This window comes from Sphaeramia orbicularis, unplaced genomic scaffold (genome assembly GCF_902148855.1).
Source record: "Sphaeramia orbicularis unplaced genomic scaffold, fSphaOr1.1, whole genome shotgun sequence".
NCBI lineage: Eukaryota > Metazoa > Chordata > Actinopteri > Kurtiformes > Apogonidae > Sphaeramia > Sphaeramia orbicularis.
Genome location: NW_021941585.1, coordinates 77,501 through 92,396, shown reverse-complemented (window position 1 = coordinate 92,396; position 14,896 = coordinate 77,501). Strand labels below are relative to the sequence as shown.

The window sequence follows — 14,896 nt, the reverse complement described above, 5'->3', positions numbered from 1 at the left end:
CCCTGGACTTGGGTTGACCAGACTGGCTTGGCCCACACCCTCCTGGACAAAGGCTGTTGTTGGCCAGCGAGCCGCTGGGGGTGGGAGGGCATGGACTCTTGTCCGTTGGTTTTCCAGCACAGCTGTGACACACCTTAGTACCTGGTTGTGCCGCCAGGTGTAACGGCCTTGTGTAAGGCTGGTCCTGCAGCCCACCAGGATGTGCTTGAGTGTGGCTGGAGATGGGCAGAGGGAAAATGTGGGGTCTTCTCTGTACCACTGGCTCAGATTCATGGGTGACGGTGGCACATCACAGGCAGCCTTGATGGTGAAGCTTGCCCTGAATGCCTCAGACTCCCAGAGCTCCTGCCAGATCCTCCTCTTCTCCACTCCCTCCCAAGTCATCCATTGCCCTTGCTTTGTGCCAGCGCCTTTGCGCACCTTGCTGCCTCGTCTTGTTGGCGCACCTCCTGGAGGACCAGTTTGTGCCTCTGGGGTGCGGTAGCCTTGGTCCAGACTGGTGGGCTGTCTCTACTGCCAAGACCACTCCTTCCTGGCTGCACTCGTCCCACACTGTCTCTGCGCCTGAGTGCGGCCTTTGCCTGCTCAGCTGCTTCTGCTGAGGTCCGCCCTCTCCCAGTGGCCAGGATGGGGGTGCCTTGGGTTACCAAAGGATCGTTTGAGTCCGACAGTGTCATCTCCAGCCTCGCTTTGGCGCACTTGAACTCCTCTGTTAGACTGGAAATGGGACACTCCAGGACTCCTTTTCCGTAGAGCCCAGTGCTTCTAAGGCACCTGGGAAGTCCAAGCCACTCCCTTACATATGAGCTGACCCGTCTCTCCATCTTCTCCACCTTTGACACTGGAACTTCATATAGGGTTAGTGGCCACACGAGGCGTGGGAGGAGCCCAAACTGCATACACCAGAGCTTCAGCCTGCTGGGGAGTGTGGTTCTGTCCATGTTCTGAAGGCACTGCATACATCCTGCCTGAGCCGATCTGTTTACTCTGAGTCCTTGAGTGTGTCGTCAGACCATCGGCTGTGTGTAGTAGTGTGTGTACCTTCTGTGTGTATTTGTGTGTAGAAATAATAGTTGTGTACCTTCTGTGTGTATTTATGTGTAGTAGTAGTAGTGTGTACCTTCTGTGTGTATTTGTGTGCAGTAGTGTGTACCTTCTGTGTGCACTGTCGGACAGTGTTGACCAGTTCACTGATCACCATGTCCACACATTTCTGACATGGCTCTTTGATCTGAGCGATCTGACGCTTGACGATGGTTTCAAACGCCATGTCAGGAGTGAACAGACCGGTCCTGAAAAGACACAAAAACAAACACACACACCAACGCCATGTCAGGAGTGAACAGACCGGTCCTGAAAAGACACAAAAACAAACACACACACCAACGCCATGTCAGGAGTGAACAGACCGGTCCTGAAAAGACACAAAACAAACACCACACCAACGCCATTCAGGAGTGAACAGACCGGTCCTGAAAAGACACAAAAACAAACACACACCAACGCCATGTCAGGATGAACAGACCGTCCTGAAAAGACACAAAACAAACACACCACCAACGCCATGTCAGAGTGAACAGACCGGTCCTGAAAAGACACAAAAACAAACACACACACACCAACGCAATGTCAGGAGTGAACAGACCGTTCCTGAAAAGACACAAAACAAACACAACACAACACCAACGCCATGTCAGGAGTGAACAGACCGGTCCCTGAAAAGACACAAAACAAACACACACACCAACGCCATGTCAGGAAGTGAACAGGACCGGTCCTGAAAAGACACAAAAACAAACACACACACCAACGCCATGTCAGGAGTGAACAGACCGGTCCTGAAAAGACACAAAAACAAACACACACACACCAACGCCATGTCAGGAGTGAACAGACCGGTCCTGAAAAGACACAAAAACAAACACACACACACCAACGCCATGTCAGGAGTGAACAGACCGGTCCTGAAAAGACAAAAACAAACATAAAAACACACATCGGTCCTGAGTAGGGATGTCCGATATTGGCTTTTTTGCCAAAAACCGATATGCCGATATTGTCCAAAGCTTAATTTCCGATTCCGATATCTACCGATATTGCAGCCGATATATGTGGGATATTAAACTAATTGTAGGAAACATCACATGTTGATTTTCAAGATAAAATTGATTTCCTATTTACATGTTTGACTCTTTCTCATTTACCAACAGTAACACTGTCTTCAAAACCACAAAATAAAATAATAACAACAATAATAATAACAAACAGCTCTAAGATATCCCATCATTCCACAAAATGTCAGGGGAATTCACACATAACTTTAGACCAAACATCTTCTACAGCACCAGGTTCCTTCTAAACTTCACACATTTACATACATCAGTTATAAGTCTAACACATAGTAGTTTAGTTTTTTGATATAAACACTTCAATATTCCTCATTTTCAAGAAAAAAAAGAAACAAATGCACTAAATACTGTAGATTTCTGGCCTTTCCTTGGCTGCACCAGGTCCTCCTGTTGGACCAGGTCCTCCTGTTGGACCAGCTGCTGTGTTTGTTCTGTAAATAATTCTATGGACATGTAGTTATTTATCTGTGTATGAATATATGTATGTATTTCTTTCCCACTCCAGCCAAATCCCAGTGTCTTCCCTGTGTCCTGCTGACATTCTACAGCTGAACCTGTTCTGTGTCCTCAGTCTGAATCTGAACTCACTCTAACAGATGAACACTAGCTGTCCTTTGTCTGTCCCATGTCTGTGTGTCTGTCTTCTCCTTGAATGTCCTCTACAAATGTCTCTTCTCTCTTCCTCCTGTCTGTCATTTTCTCCGTGTCGCTCCGTGCCCCCCCCCCCCCCCCCACACACTTGGTGTCGGACCTGAGCCGCTCCGTGTTTCTGTGTTCCGTGTCCGTCTCCCTCACCTTCTGTTTCTCCGTTCCTGTCTCTAATGGTTCTTCTGTAGCTCCATCACATATTGAACTGTCAGACTCTGTCTCCATAATCATCTTTAAGGCTTTTGAAACTGTGTGCGGTTCCTGCACAGTCTGCATTTCCTCATTCAGTGACTGACGCTGGATGCGTTGCCATGGGATACGGAGACTCCAGTGCAAAAACATTAAACCCGGTCCGTCATTTTTCCGAAAAAGCTGCTTAATTGTTTGTTTCTGGACTAAGGAAAGTAATTCACACGATCCGCAACAGCTTCAACTACAGTCATAACAGTGAAAACACGGAGTGACGGAAAATCTGGTCATTGGCGAAGAAAGAGTTAATTTGTGGAAAAAATACCATATTTATGTATTTTCTCTCCCTCCCTCCATGAGTCTGTTACAGTGTGGTAACTCTACTGTACACTTTTGAAAACTGCACATTTCTTTCAGCTACAAACAATGCTTCAGTTACGCGTCGGTAAATGCCGGTGAAATCAAGGCATTATTTTATCGGTTTTAATGATAGGCAAAAAAAACCAATACCGATATTCACCGATATTACATTTTTATGCCAATATCAGGCCGATAATATCGGTGGGCCGATATTATCGGACATCCCTAGTCCTGAGGAGACACATACACGCAGACCTGTACACCTCTTCTCATCCAGGGGTGTTGTGTGGACCCACATACACACCTGTTCTCACCCAGGGGTCTTGCACTCACCCACCGTACACCCGTTCTCACTCAGGGGTCTTGTGTGGACCCACCTGATCCCGTGGATGTTCTTGATGGCGTAGCTGATCTCCTTCCTCAGAGTCTTCTCATCACTTTCCAACTGAAACAACAAACACATGAAGACCTGCAGCACACACACACACACACACACACGTGCCTGTGTGTGTATGTGTGTGTGTGTGTATATGTGTGTGTATATGTGTGTGTATGTGTGTGTTTTTGTGTGTGTATATGTGTATGTGTGTGTGTGTGTGTGTGTGTACCTTGACCAGTTCAAATGGGAACCGTTCGTGGAAGATCCTGTTGATCTTTGCTCCTCCTGACAGTTCATAAGTGTCCACCTGATCACCAGAACCTTCAATCCGCTTTTCAAAGTCCACAGCAAACTGCTGAACCATCCTACACACACACACACACACACACACAGTTGGATGGGTAGTTTACTGGTGTGGGTGTAGTTAACTGGTGTGGGTGTAGTTTACTGGTGTGGGTGTAGTTTACTGGTGTGGGTGTGGTGTGGGTGTAGTTAACTGGTGTGGGTGTAGTTTACTGGTGTGGGTGTAGTTAACTGGTGTGGGTGTAGTTAACTGGTGTGGGTGTAGTTTACTGGTGTGGGTGTAGTTTACTGGTGTGGGTGTAGTTAACTGGTGTGGGTGTAGTTAACTGGTGTGGGTGTAGTTAACTGGTGTGGGTGTAGTTTACTGGTGTGGGTGTAGTTTACTGGTGTGGGGTGTAGTTAACTGGTGTGGGTGTAGTTAACTGGTGTGGGTGTAGTTAACTGGTGTGGGTGTAGTTTACTGGTGTGGGTGTAGTTAACTGGTGTGGGTGTAGTTTACTGGTGTGGGTGTAGTTAACTGGTGTGGGTGTAGTTTACTGGTGTGGGTGTAGTTTACTGGTGTGGGTGTAGTTAACTGGTGTGGTCTTACTGCAGCAGGGCCTTGGTCTTGCGGCTGGGGTCGTCAGGTCTGAAGTTCTTGTACTCCTCCACCTCCTTCTCGATGGACAACAGCTGGCTCTGCAGTTTGCTGCGTAACCCTGGCAACGTGTCCCGGATGTGGTTGGTCAGTTGCTAGGGGTAATGAAGAGACCTCCTGTTACCATGGTTACAAATGATGACAGCGGCGTGTGCAGCAGAGAGTGACCATCATCATCTGTGTGGTCTGGGTTCCATTTAGAAGCAGGACCTCTGTTCTCATGTGGGTCTGTCTGGAGAACCGCACTCACATCTGTGAGCCAGGAACAAGGAACACCAGGGCCTCAGTGGTCCTCATTAGGAATGCAAATTATCAATTAACTCATTAATCATTACTTGGTTGCCCTTATCGATTGATTAACGATTAATTGATAAGCGACGATTTCCTGAAAACCTGAATTTCTTTTTTAATATGATATTATAAAAATAAAATATATTATAAGAATAAAATATGATATTATAAGAATACAATATGATAGTATAAGAATAAAATATGATAGTATAAGAATAAAATATGATAGTATTAGAATAAAATATGATAGTATAAGAATAAAATATGATAGTATAAGAATAAAATATGATAGTATTAGAATAAAATATGATACTATAAGAATAAAATATGATAGTATTAGAATAAAATATGATAGTATAAGAATAAAATATGATAGTATAAGAATAAAATATGATAGTATTAGAATAAAATATGATACTATAAGAATAAAATATGATAGTATTAGAATAAAATATGATACTATAAGAATAAAATATGATAGTATAGGAATAAAATATGATACTATAAGAATAAAATATGATAGTATAAGAATAAAATATATTATAAGAATAAAATATGATAGTATTAGAATAAAATATGATAGTATAAGAATACAATATGATAGTATAAGAATAAAATATGATACTATAAGAATAAAATATGATAGTATAAGAATAAAATATATTATAAGAATAAAATATGATATTATAAGAATAAAATATGATAGTATAGGAATAAAATATGATACTATAAGAATAAAATATGATAGTATAAGAATAAAATATATTATAAGAATAAAATATGATAGTATTAGAATAAAATATGATACTATAAGAATAAAATATGATAGTATTAGAATAAAATATGATACTATAAGAATAAAATATGATAGTATAAGAATACAATATGATAGTATAAGAATAAAATATGATACTATAAGAATAAAATATGATAGTATAAGAATAAAATATATTATAAGAATAAAATATGATAGTATTAGAATAAAATATGATACTATAAGAATAAAATATGATAGTATAAGAATACAATATGATAGTATAAGAATAAAATATGATACTATAAGAATAAAATATGATAGTATAAGAATAAAATATATTATAAGAATAAAATATGATAGTATTAGAATAAAATATGATACTATAAGAATAAAATATGATATTATAAGAATACAATATGATAGTATAAGAATAAAATATGATATTATAAGAATAAAATATGATAGTATTAGAATAAAATATGATACTATAAGAATAAAATATGATAGTATAAGAATAAAATATGATACTATAAGAATAAAATATGATATAAGAATAAAATATGATAGTATTAGAATAAAATATGATACTATAAGAATAAAATATGATACTATAAGAATAAAATATGATAGTATAAGAATAAAATATGATAGTATAAGAATAAAATATGATACTATAAGAATAAAATATGATATTATAAGAATAAAATATGATAGTATAAGAATAAAATATGATACTATAAGAATAAAATATGATACTATAAGAATAAAATATGATATTATAAGAATAAAATATGATAGTATAAGAATAAAATATGATAGTATAAGAATAAAATATGATATTATAAGAATAAAATATGATAGTATTAGAATAAAATATGATAGTATAAGAATAAAATATGATAGTATTAGAATAAAATATGATATTATAAGAATAAAATATGATACTATAAGAATAAAATATGATACTATAAGAATAAAATATGATATTATAAGAATAAAATATGATAGTATTAGAATAAAATATGATAGTATAAGAATAAAATATGATAGTATTAGAATAAAATATGATATTATAAGAATAAAGTATGATACTATAAGAATAAAATATGATATTATAAGAATAAAATATGATACTATAAGAATAAAATATGATACTATAAGAATACAATATGATAGTATAAGAATAAAATATGATACTATAAGAATAAAATATGATACTATAAGAATAAAATATGATAGTATAAGAATAAAATATGATATTATAAGAATAAAATATGATAGTATTAGAATAAAATATGATAGTATAAGAATAAAATATGATAGTATTAGAATAAAATATGATATTATAAGAATAAAATATGATAGTATTAGAATAAAATATGATATTATAAGAATAAAATATGATAGTATAAGAATAAAATATGATAGTATAGGAATAAAAGCTACATATTGTTCATGTACTTCATGATAAAAACATGTCATATTCCTTAATGTTTGAACCATTGGATACAGTCAGTGTTTCCTGTGGAATTCATCTGTTTACGTGATGGTCTGTGAGGGAGGGGGTGCATGTGCATGCGTTTCATCAGCGGGGGGGGGTGCTTACACGCGTGCAGTACGGCCAGGGGATGCGTCCTACTTCTAATACTCTGGGGGTGCGGTGCAGTCTGTGCCCCACACGAGTGAAAGTGAAACTTCTGGCTCTTTTATCTTTTCCTCCTGAAGCTTCACAAATTCAGTCCATCCCTGTGGTCTGGACCAGGAGTCTGGAGGAGGTCTGAACTCCTGTCTGACTGACCCCGGACTGGACCAACCTCCAGGAAAACACTCCGATACCGACCACACATTTGTGTGTGGATTTATTCGGGGGTGCACCACTCCCACAAACAGACGGTCAGTCTGTGTTTGGCTCCACCCACAAACAGACGGTCAGTCTGTGTTTGGCTCCTCCCACAAACAGACGGTCAGTCTGTGTTTGGCTCCTCCCACAAACAGACGGTCAGTCTGTGTTTGGCTCCACCCACAAACAGACGGTCAGTCTGTGTTTGGCTCCTCCTCCATGTCCATACAGACATTCTAACTCATCAACACCATGATCCAGTTCCATGACCGCCCAGCCCATCCCAGCGACGCAACACAGACAAACCGGCAGCCTTTGGACAGGTGTGGACAGGTGTGGACAGGTGTGGACAGGTGTGGACAGGTGTGGACAGGTGGACAAGGACAGTTAACCAACAATTAATAATTTAATTGAGCAAATTCTTATTGACTATTAATCGTTAGTCATTTAATTGTTTACATCCCTAGTCCTTATTGGTCGTCCTTTGTCTGATCCCTCCGTCCCTGTCACATGTTCTCCAGTTTTGGACCAGTTCGGTCCTGTCATTGTCCCTCTTTGCCCCTTAAACCTGTCAGTAAATAATTACCACATATGTGCTCAATACCATAAAAGTCCGCTTAACTCTCATGTGGAGTTCCTCAAGGCTCCATCCTCAGCCCTCCTCTCGTCTTTTTACTTCCTCTAGGATCAATTCTCCACAAATATGACATTGCATTCCACCGTTATGCTGACGATAGTCACATTTATGTTCCACTGAAACAGGAAAAGGCGAATGAGGTGAAAGACCAACTCCAGTGAAAGACAGAAACGAAGGCGTGGACGTCCCTGAATGTCCTCCACCTAAAGGACAAACGGATCAAAGTCCTGTTGTTTGGAGTGTTGCTTTTGTCAATTAAAATTATGATGAAATATCTTCGTCAATGAACCTTCATCGTGTGATGAAAACGAGACAAGTCGTAATGAAAATGGCGGTCAGGTGATGATAACTATAATCAAATGTATGTTGTAATATTGTTGACTAATAAAAACCAGACTAAATGTAGTTCCAAAACAAAAACTGTGATCAAATGTTTCTTCTTTTTTGTTGATGAGACAAATTGACGTTACAATTTTTAGTTGCTCTTACTATGATACAGGTGCATTTGCAGTGAAATCTTGAGGTCCGAAGGTTGGCAGATGTTTCGCACCCAGGCGGATCGCACCTGAAGTCTGGGTGGTTCCACCTTCTGTCTCATGCTCCAAACATCCAGGGTCTGAAAAGTGGACCCAGACCTACTCCCGGTCCAGGTGTTCTTACCTGGTTGAGGATCTTCTGCAGGTAGGCGGTGCCCATGCGGTCTGCCAGGTGTCGATAGGATGGATGTGACAGGAAGAACTTCCTCTCGGCCTGCAGAGCCGCTGTGATGTCTTTCTTCCCGTCGATGTCTTTCTGACTGCGGTTGACCACACCGATGTAACCTGACACACACGACAACACCACGTCACGCCTGCGGCCGGTTCAGACCTTTAAGGTGCAGGCGTCAGATGGAGCTAACACCTGCAGTGTCTACTTGAATCATCTCAGAGTCACAGTAACACCCTCTTCTATGCTTTCATGCTACGTTCAGACCTGACCCACCTGACCCGGTCTTACCTCTGCGCAGCGGCAGCAGCTTGTTCTCCAGGATGTCTCTGGCGTCGGTTCCTTCGTCCATCAGGTCCAGTTTGGTGATGACGCCGATGGTCCTGAGACCTGGACACACGGACGCCACGTTCAGACACAGCTGTCGGAGGTGACGGGGTACGTTATGGGTACATGTTATGGGGGTTTTGGAGGCGGATGAGCGCGCACCCACCTTGCGGGTCGACCTCCTTGGCGACCTTCAAGGCGTCAGAGTTGGCGAGGTCGGAGTTGGCAGGTGAAACGGCCAATAGGAGGCAGTTGTCTTTGGTGACGAACTGCATGAGCATGTCTTTGATCTGGTGCTCGATGTCGGCCGGCTGGTCCCCCACCGGAACCTTGGTCATCCCCGGAAGGTCCACCAGGGTCAGGTTTAGCACTGAGGACACGGGTAGGCCCAAGTCACATGACCCAGGGGGTGGGGTCAGATGTGTGTGTGTGTGTGTGTGTGTGAATGTGTGTGAGTGTATGTGTGTGTATATATATGTGTGTATATTTACCGTTGGGGGAGCAGACTCTCAGGTTGATTGTGCATATATGTGTGTATTAGTGTATATATGTGTGTATTTGTGTGTATATCTGTGTGTATTAGTGTATATATGTGTGTATTTGTGTGTATATATGTGTGTATTAGTGTATATATGTGTGTATTAGTGTATATATGTGTGTATTTGTGTGTATATATGTGTGTATTTGTGTATATATGTGTGTATTAGTGTATATATGTGTGTATTTGTGTGTATATATGTGTGTATTAGTGTATATATGTGTGTATTTGTGTGTATATATGTGTGTATTAGTGTATATATGTGTGTATTTGTGTGTATATCTGTGTGTATTAGTGTATATCTGTGTGTATTAGTGTATATATGTGTGTATTTGTGTGTATATATGTGTGTATTAGTGTATATATATGTGTGTATTTGTGTGTATATATGTGTGTATTAGTGTATATATGTGTGTATTTGTGTGTATATATGTGTGTATTTGTGTATATATGTGTGTATTTGTGTATATATGTGTGTATTTGTGTGTATATATGTGTGTATTTGTGTATATATGTGTGTATTAGTGTATATATGTGTGTATTTGTGTGTATATATGTGTGTATTTGTGTGTATATATGTGTGTATTAGTGTATATATGTGTGTATTTGTGTGTATATATGTGTGTATTAGTGTATATATGTGTGTATTTGTGTGTATATCTGTGTGTATTAGTGTATATATATGTGTGTATTAGTGTATATCTGTATGTATTTGTGTGTATATATGTGTGTATTAGTGTATATATGTGTGTATTTGTGTGTATGTATGTGTGTATTAGTGTATATATGTGTGTATTTGTGTGTATATATGTGTGTATTAGTGTATATATGTGTGTATTTGTGTGTATATCTGTGTGTATTAGTGTATGTATGTGTGTATTAGTGTATATATGTGTGTATTTGTGTGTATATATGTGTGTATTAGTGTATATATATGTGTGTGTATTTGTGTGTATATATGTGTATTAGTGTATATATGTGTGTATTTGTGTACATATGTGTGTATTAGTGTATATATGTGTGTATTTGTGTGTATATATGTGTGTATTAGTGTATATATGTGTGTATTTGTGTGTATATATGTGTGTATTAGTGTATATATGTGTGTATTTGTGTGTATATCTGTGTGTATTAGTGTATATATATGTGTGTATTTGTGTGTATATATGTGTGTATTAGTGTATATATGTGTGTATTTGTGTGTATTTGTGTATATATGTGTGTATTTGTGTGTATATATGTGTGTATTTGTGTATATATGTGTGTATTAGTGTATATATATGTGTATTTGTGTGTATATATGTGTGTATTAGTGTATATATATGTGTGTATTTGTGTGTATATGTGTGTGTATTAGTGTGTATATGTATGTGTTTGTGTATATATGTGTGTATATTTACCGTTTGGGGAGTAGACTCTCAGGTTGATTGTGTATATCTGTGTGTATTAGTGTATATCTGTGTGTATTTGTGTGTATATTTACCGTTGGGGGAGTAGAGTCTCAGGTTGATTGTGTATATATGTGTGTATCTGTGTGTATTTGTGTGTATATTTACCGTTGGGGGAGTAGACTCTCAGGTTGATTGTGTATATCTGTGTGTATTAGTGTATATCTGTGTGTATTTGTGTGTATATTTACCGTTGGGGGAGTAGAGTCTCAGGTTGATTGTGTATATATGTGTGTATCTGTGTGTATTTGTGTGTATATTTACCGTTGGGGGAGTAGACTCTCAGGTTGATTGTGTATATCTGTGTGTATTAGTGTATATCTGTGTGTATTTGTGTGTATATTTACCGTTGGGGGAGTAGACTCTCAGGTTGATTGTGTATATATGTGTGTATCTGTGTGTATTTGTGTGTATATTTACCGTTGGGGGAGTAGACTCTCAGGTTGATTGTGTATATATGTGTGTATCTGTGTGTATTTGTGTGTATATTTACCGTTGGGGGAGTAGACTCTCAGGTTGATTGTGTATATATGTGTGTATCTGTGTGTATTTGTGTGTATATTTACCGTTGGGGGAGTAGACTCTCAGGTTGATTGTGTATATATGTGTGTATCTGTGTGTATTTGTGTGTATATTTACCATTGGGGGAGTAGACTCTCAGGTTGATTGTGTATATATGTGTGTATCTGTGTGTATTTGTGTGTATATTTACCGTTGGGGGAGTAGACTCTCAGGTTGATTGTGTATATATGTGTGTATCTGTGTGTATTTGTGTGTATATTTACCGTTGGGGGAGTAGACTCTCAGGTTGATTGTGTATATTTGTGTGTATCTGTGTGTATTTGTGTGTATATTTACCGTTGGGGGAGTAGACTCTCAGGTTGATTGTGTATATATGTGTGTATCTGTGTGTATTTGTGTGTATATTTACTGTTGGGGGAGTAGACTCTCAGGTTGATTGTGTATATATGTGTGTATCTGTGTGTATTTGTGTGTATATTTACTGTTGGGGGAGTAGACTCTCAGGTTGATTGTGTATATATGTGTGTATCTGTGTGTATTTGTGTGTATATTTACCGTTGGGGGAGTAGACTCTCAGGTTGATTGTGTATATATGTGTGTATCTGTGTGTATTTGTGTGTATATTTACCGTTGGGGGAGTAGACTCTCAGGTTGATTGTGTATATCTGTGTGTATTAGTGTATATCTGTGTGTATTTGTGTGTATATTTACCGTTGGGGGAGTAGACTCTCAGGTTGATTGTGTATATATGTGTGTATCTGTGTGTATTTGTGTGTATATTTACCGTTGGGGGAGTAGACTCTCAGGTTGATTGTGTATATATGTGTGTATCTGTGTGTATTTGTGTGTATACTTACCGTTGGGGGAGTAGACTCTCAGGTTGATTGTGTATATATGTGTGTATCTGTGTGTATTTGTGTGTATATTTACCGTTGGGGGAGTAGACTCTCAGGTTGATTGTGTATATATGTGTGTATCTGTGTGTATTTGTGTGTATATTTACCGTTGGGGGAGTAGACTCTCAGGTTGATTGTGTATATATGTGTGTATCTGTGTGTATTTGTGTGTATATTTACCGTTGGGGGAGTAGACTCTCAGGTTGATTGTGTATATCTGTGTGTATTTGTGTGTATATTTACCGTTGGGGGAGTAGACTCTCAGGTTGATTGTGTATATATGTGTGTATCTGTGTGTATTTGTGTGTATATTTACCGTTGGGGGAGTAGACTCTCAGGTTGATTGTGTATATATTGTGTGTATCTGTGTGTATTTGTGTGTATATTTACCGTTGGGGGAGTAGACTCTCAGGTTGATTGTGTATATATGTGTGTATCTGTGTGTATTTGTGTGTATATTTACCGTTGGGGGAGTAGACTCTCAGGTTGATTGTGTATATATGTGTGTATCTGTGTGTATTTGTGTGTATATTTACCGTTGGGGGAGTAGACTCTCAGGTTGATTGTGTATATATTGTGTGTATCTGTGTGTATTTGTGTGTATATTTACCGTTGGGGGAGTAGACTCTCAGGTTGATTGTGTATATATGTGTGTATCTGTGTGTATTTGTGTGTATATTTACCGTTGGGGGAGTAGACTCTCAGGTTGATTGTGTATATATGTGTGTATCTGTGTGTATTTGTGTGTATATTTACCGTTGGGGGAGTAGACTCTCAGGTTGATTGTGTATATATGTGTGTATCTGTGTGTATTTGTGTGTATATTTACCGTTGGGGGAGTAGACTCTCAGGTTGATTGTGTATATATGTGTGTATCTGTGTGTATTTGTGTGTATATTTACCGTTGGGGGAGTAGACTCTCAGGTTGATTGTGTATATATGTGTGTATCTGTGTGTATTTGTGTGTATATTTACCGTTGGGGGAGTAGACTCTCAGGTTGATTGTGTATATATGTGTGTATCTGTGTGTATTGTGTGTATATTTACCGTTGGGGGAGTAGACTCTCAGGTTGATTGTGTATATATGTGTGTATCTGTGTGTATTTGTGTGTATATTTACCGTTGGGGGAGTAGACTCTCAGGTTGATTGTGTATATATGTGTGTATCTGTGTGTATTTGTGTGTATATTTACCGTTGGGGGAGTAGACTCTCAGGTTGATTGTGTATATATGTGTGTATCTGTGTGTATTTGTGTGTATATTTACCGTTGGGGGAGTAGACTCTCAGGTTGATTGTGTATATATGTGTGTATCTGTGTGTATTTGTGTGTATATTTACCGTTGGGGGAGTAGAGTCTCAGGTTGATTGTGTATATATGTGTGTATCTGTGTGTATTTGTGTGTATATTTACCGTTGGGGGAGTAGACTCTCAGGTTGATTGTGTATATATGTGTGTATCTGTGTGTATTTGTGTGTATATTTACCGTTGGGGGAGTAGACTCTCAGGTTGATTGTGTATATATGTGTGTATCTGTGTGTATTTGTGTGTATATTTACCGTTGGGGGAGTAGACTCTCAGGTTGATTGTGTATATATGTGTGTATCTGTGTGTATTTGTGTGTATATTTACCGTTGGGGGAGTAGACTCTCAGGTTGATTGTGTATATATGTGTGTATCTGTGTGTATTTGTGTGTATATTTACCGTTGGGGGAGTAGACTCTCAGGTTGATTGTGTATATATGTGTGTATCTGTGTGTATTTGTGTGTATATTTACCGTTGGGGGAGTAGACTCTCAGGTTGATTGTGTATATATGTGTGTATCTGTGTGTATTTGTGTGTATATTTACCGTTGGGGGAGTAGACTCTCAGGTTGATTGTGTATATGATGTGTGTATCTGTGTGTATTTGTGTGTATATTTACCGTTGGGGGAGTAGACTCTCAGGTTGAGTGTGTATATTGTGTGTATCTGTGTGTATTTGTGTGTATATTTACCGTTGGGGGAGTAGACTCTCAGGTTGATTGTGTATATATGTGTGTATCTGTGTGTATTTGTGTGTATATTTACCGTTGGGGGAGTAGACTCTCAGGTTGATTGTGTATATATGTGTGTATCTGTGTGTATTTGTGTGTATATTTACCGTTGGGGGAGTAGACTCTCAGGTTGATTGTGTATATATGTGTGTATCTGTGTGTATTTGTGTGTATATTTACCGTTGGGGGAGTAGACTCTCAGGTTGATTGTGTATATATGTGTGTATCTGTGTGTATTTGTGTGTATATTTACTG

At 38.8% G+C, this 14,896-nt stretch overlaps 1 protein-coding gene across 3 annotated transcripts in view; it reads right to left on the bottom strand.

Moving 5' to 3' along the window:
* The window catches only part of LOC115416277 (dynamin-1-like), a 37,446-nt gene that overhangs the window by 14,950 nt on the left and 7,600 nt on the right, over window positions 1–14,896 (bottom strand). For all 3 annotated transcript variants that reach the window (XM_030130024.1, XM_030130023.1, XM_030130022.1), the window contains exons 4-10: window positions 9,369–9,572; window positions 9,167–9,265; window positions 8,831–8,991; window positions 4,598–4,740; window positions 3,935–4,070; window positions 3,704–3,771; window positions 1,154–1,292 (exon numbers count right to left, since the gene is read on the bottom strand). In XM_030130024.1, the coding sequence (XP_029985884.1) occupies window positions 1,154–1,292; window positions 3,704–3,771; window positions 3,935–4,070; window positions 4,598–4,740; window positions 8,831–8,991; window positions 9,167–9,265; window positions 9,369–9,572 (950 nt within the window). The remainder of the gene's footprint in view (window positions 1–1,153; window positions 1,293–3,703; window positions 3,772–3,934; window positions 4,071–4,597; window positions 4,741–8,830; window positions 8,992–9,166; window positions 9,266–9,368; window positions 9,573–14,896) is intronic.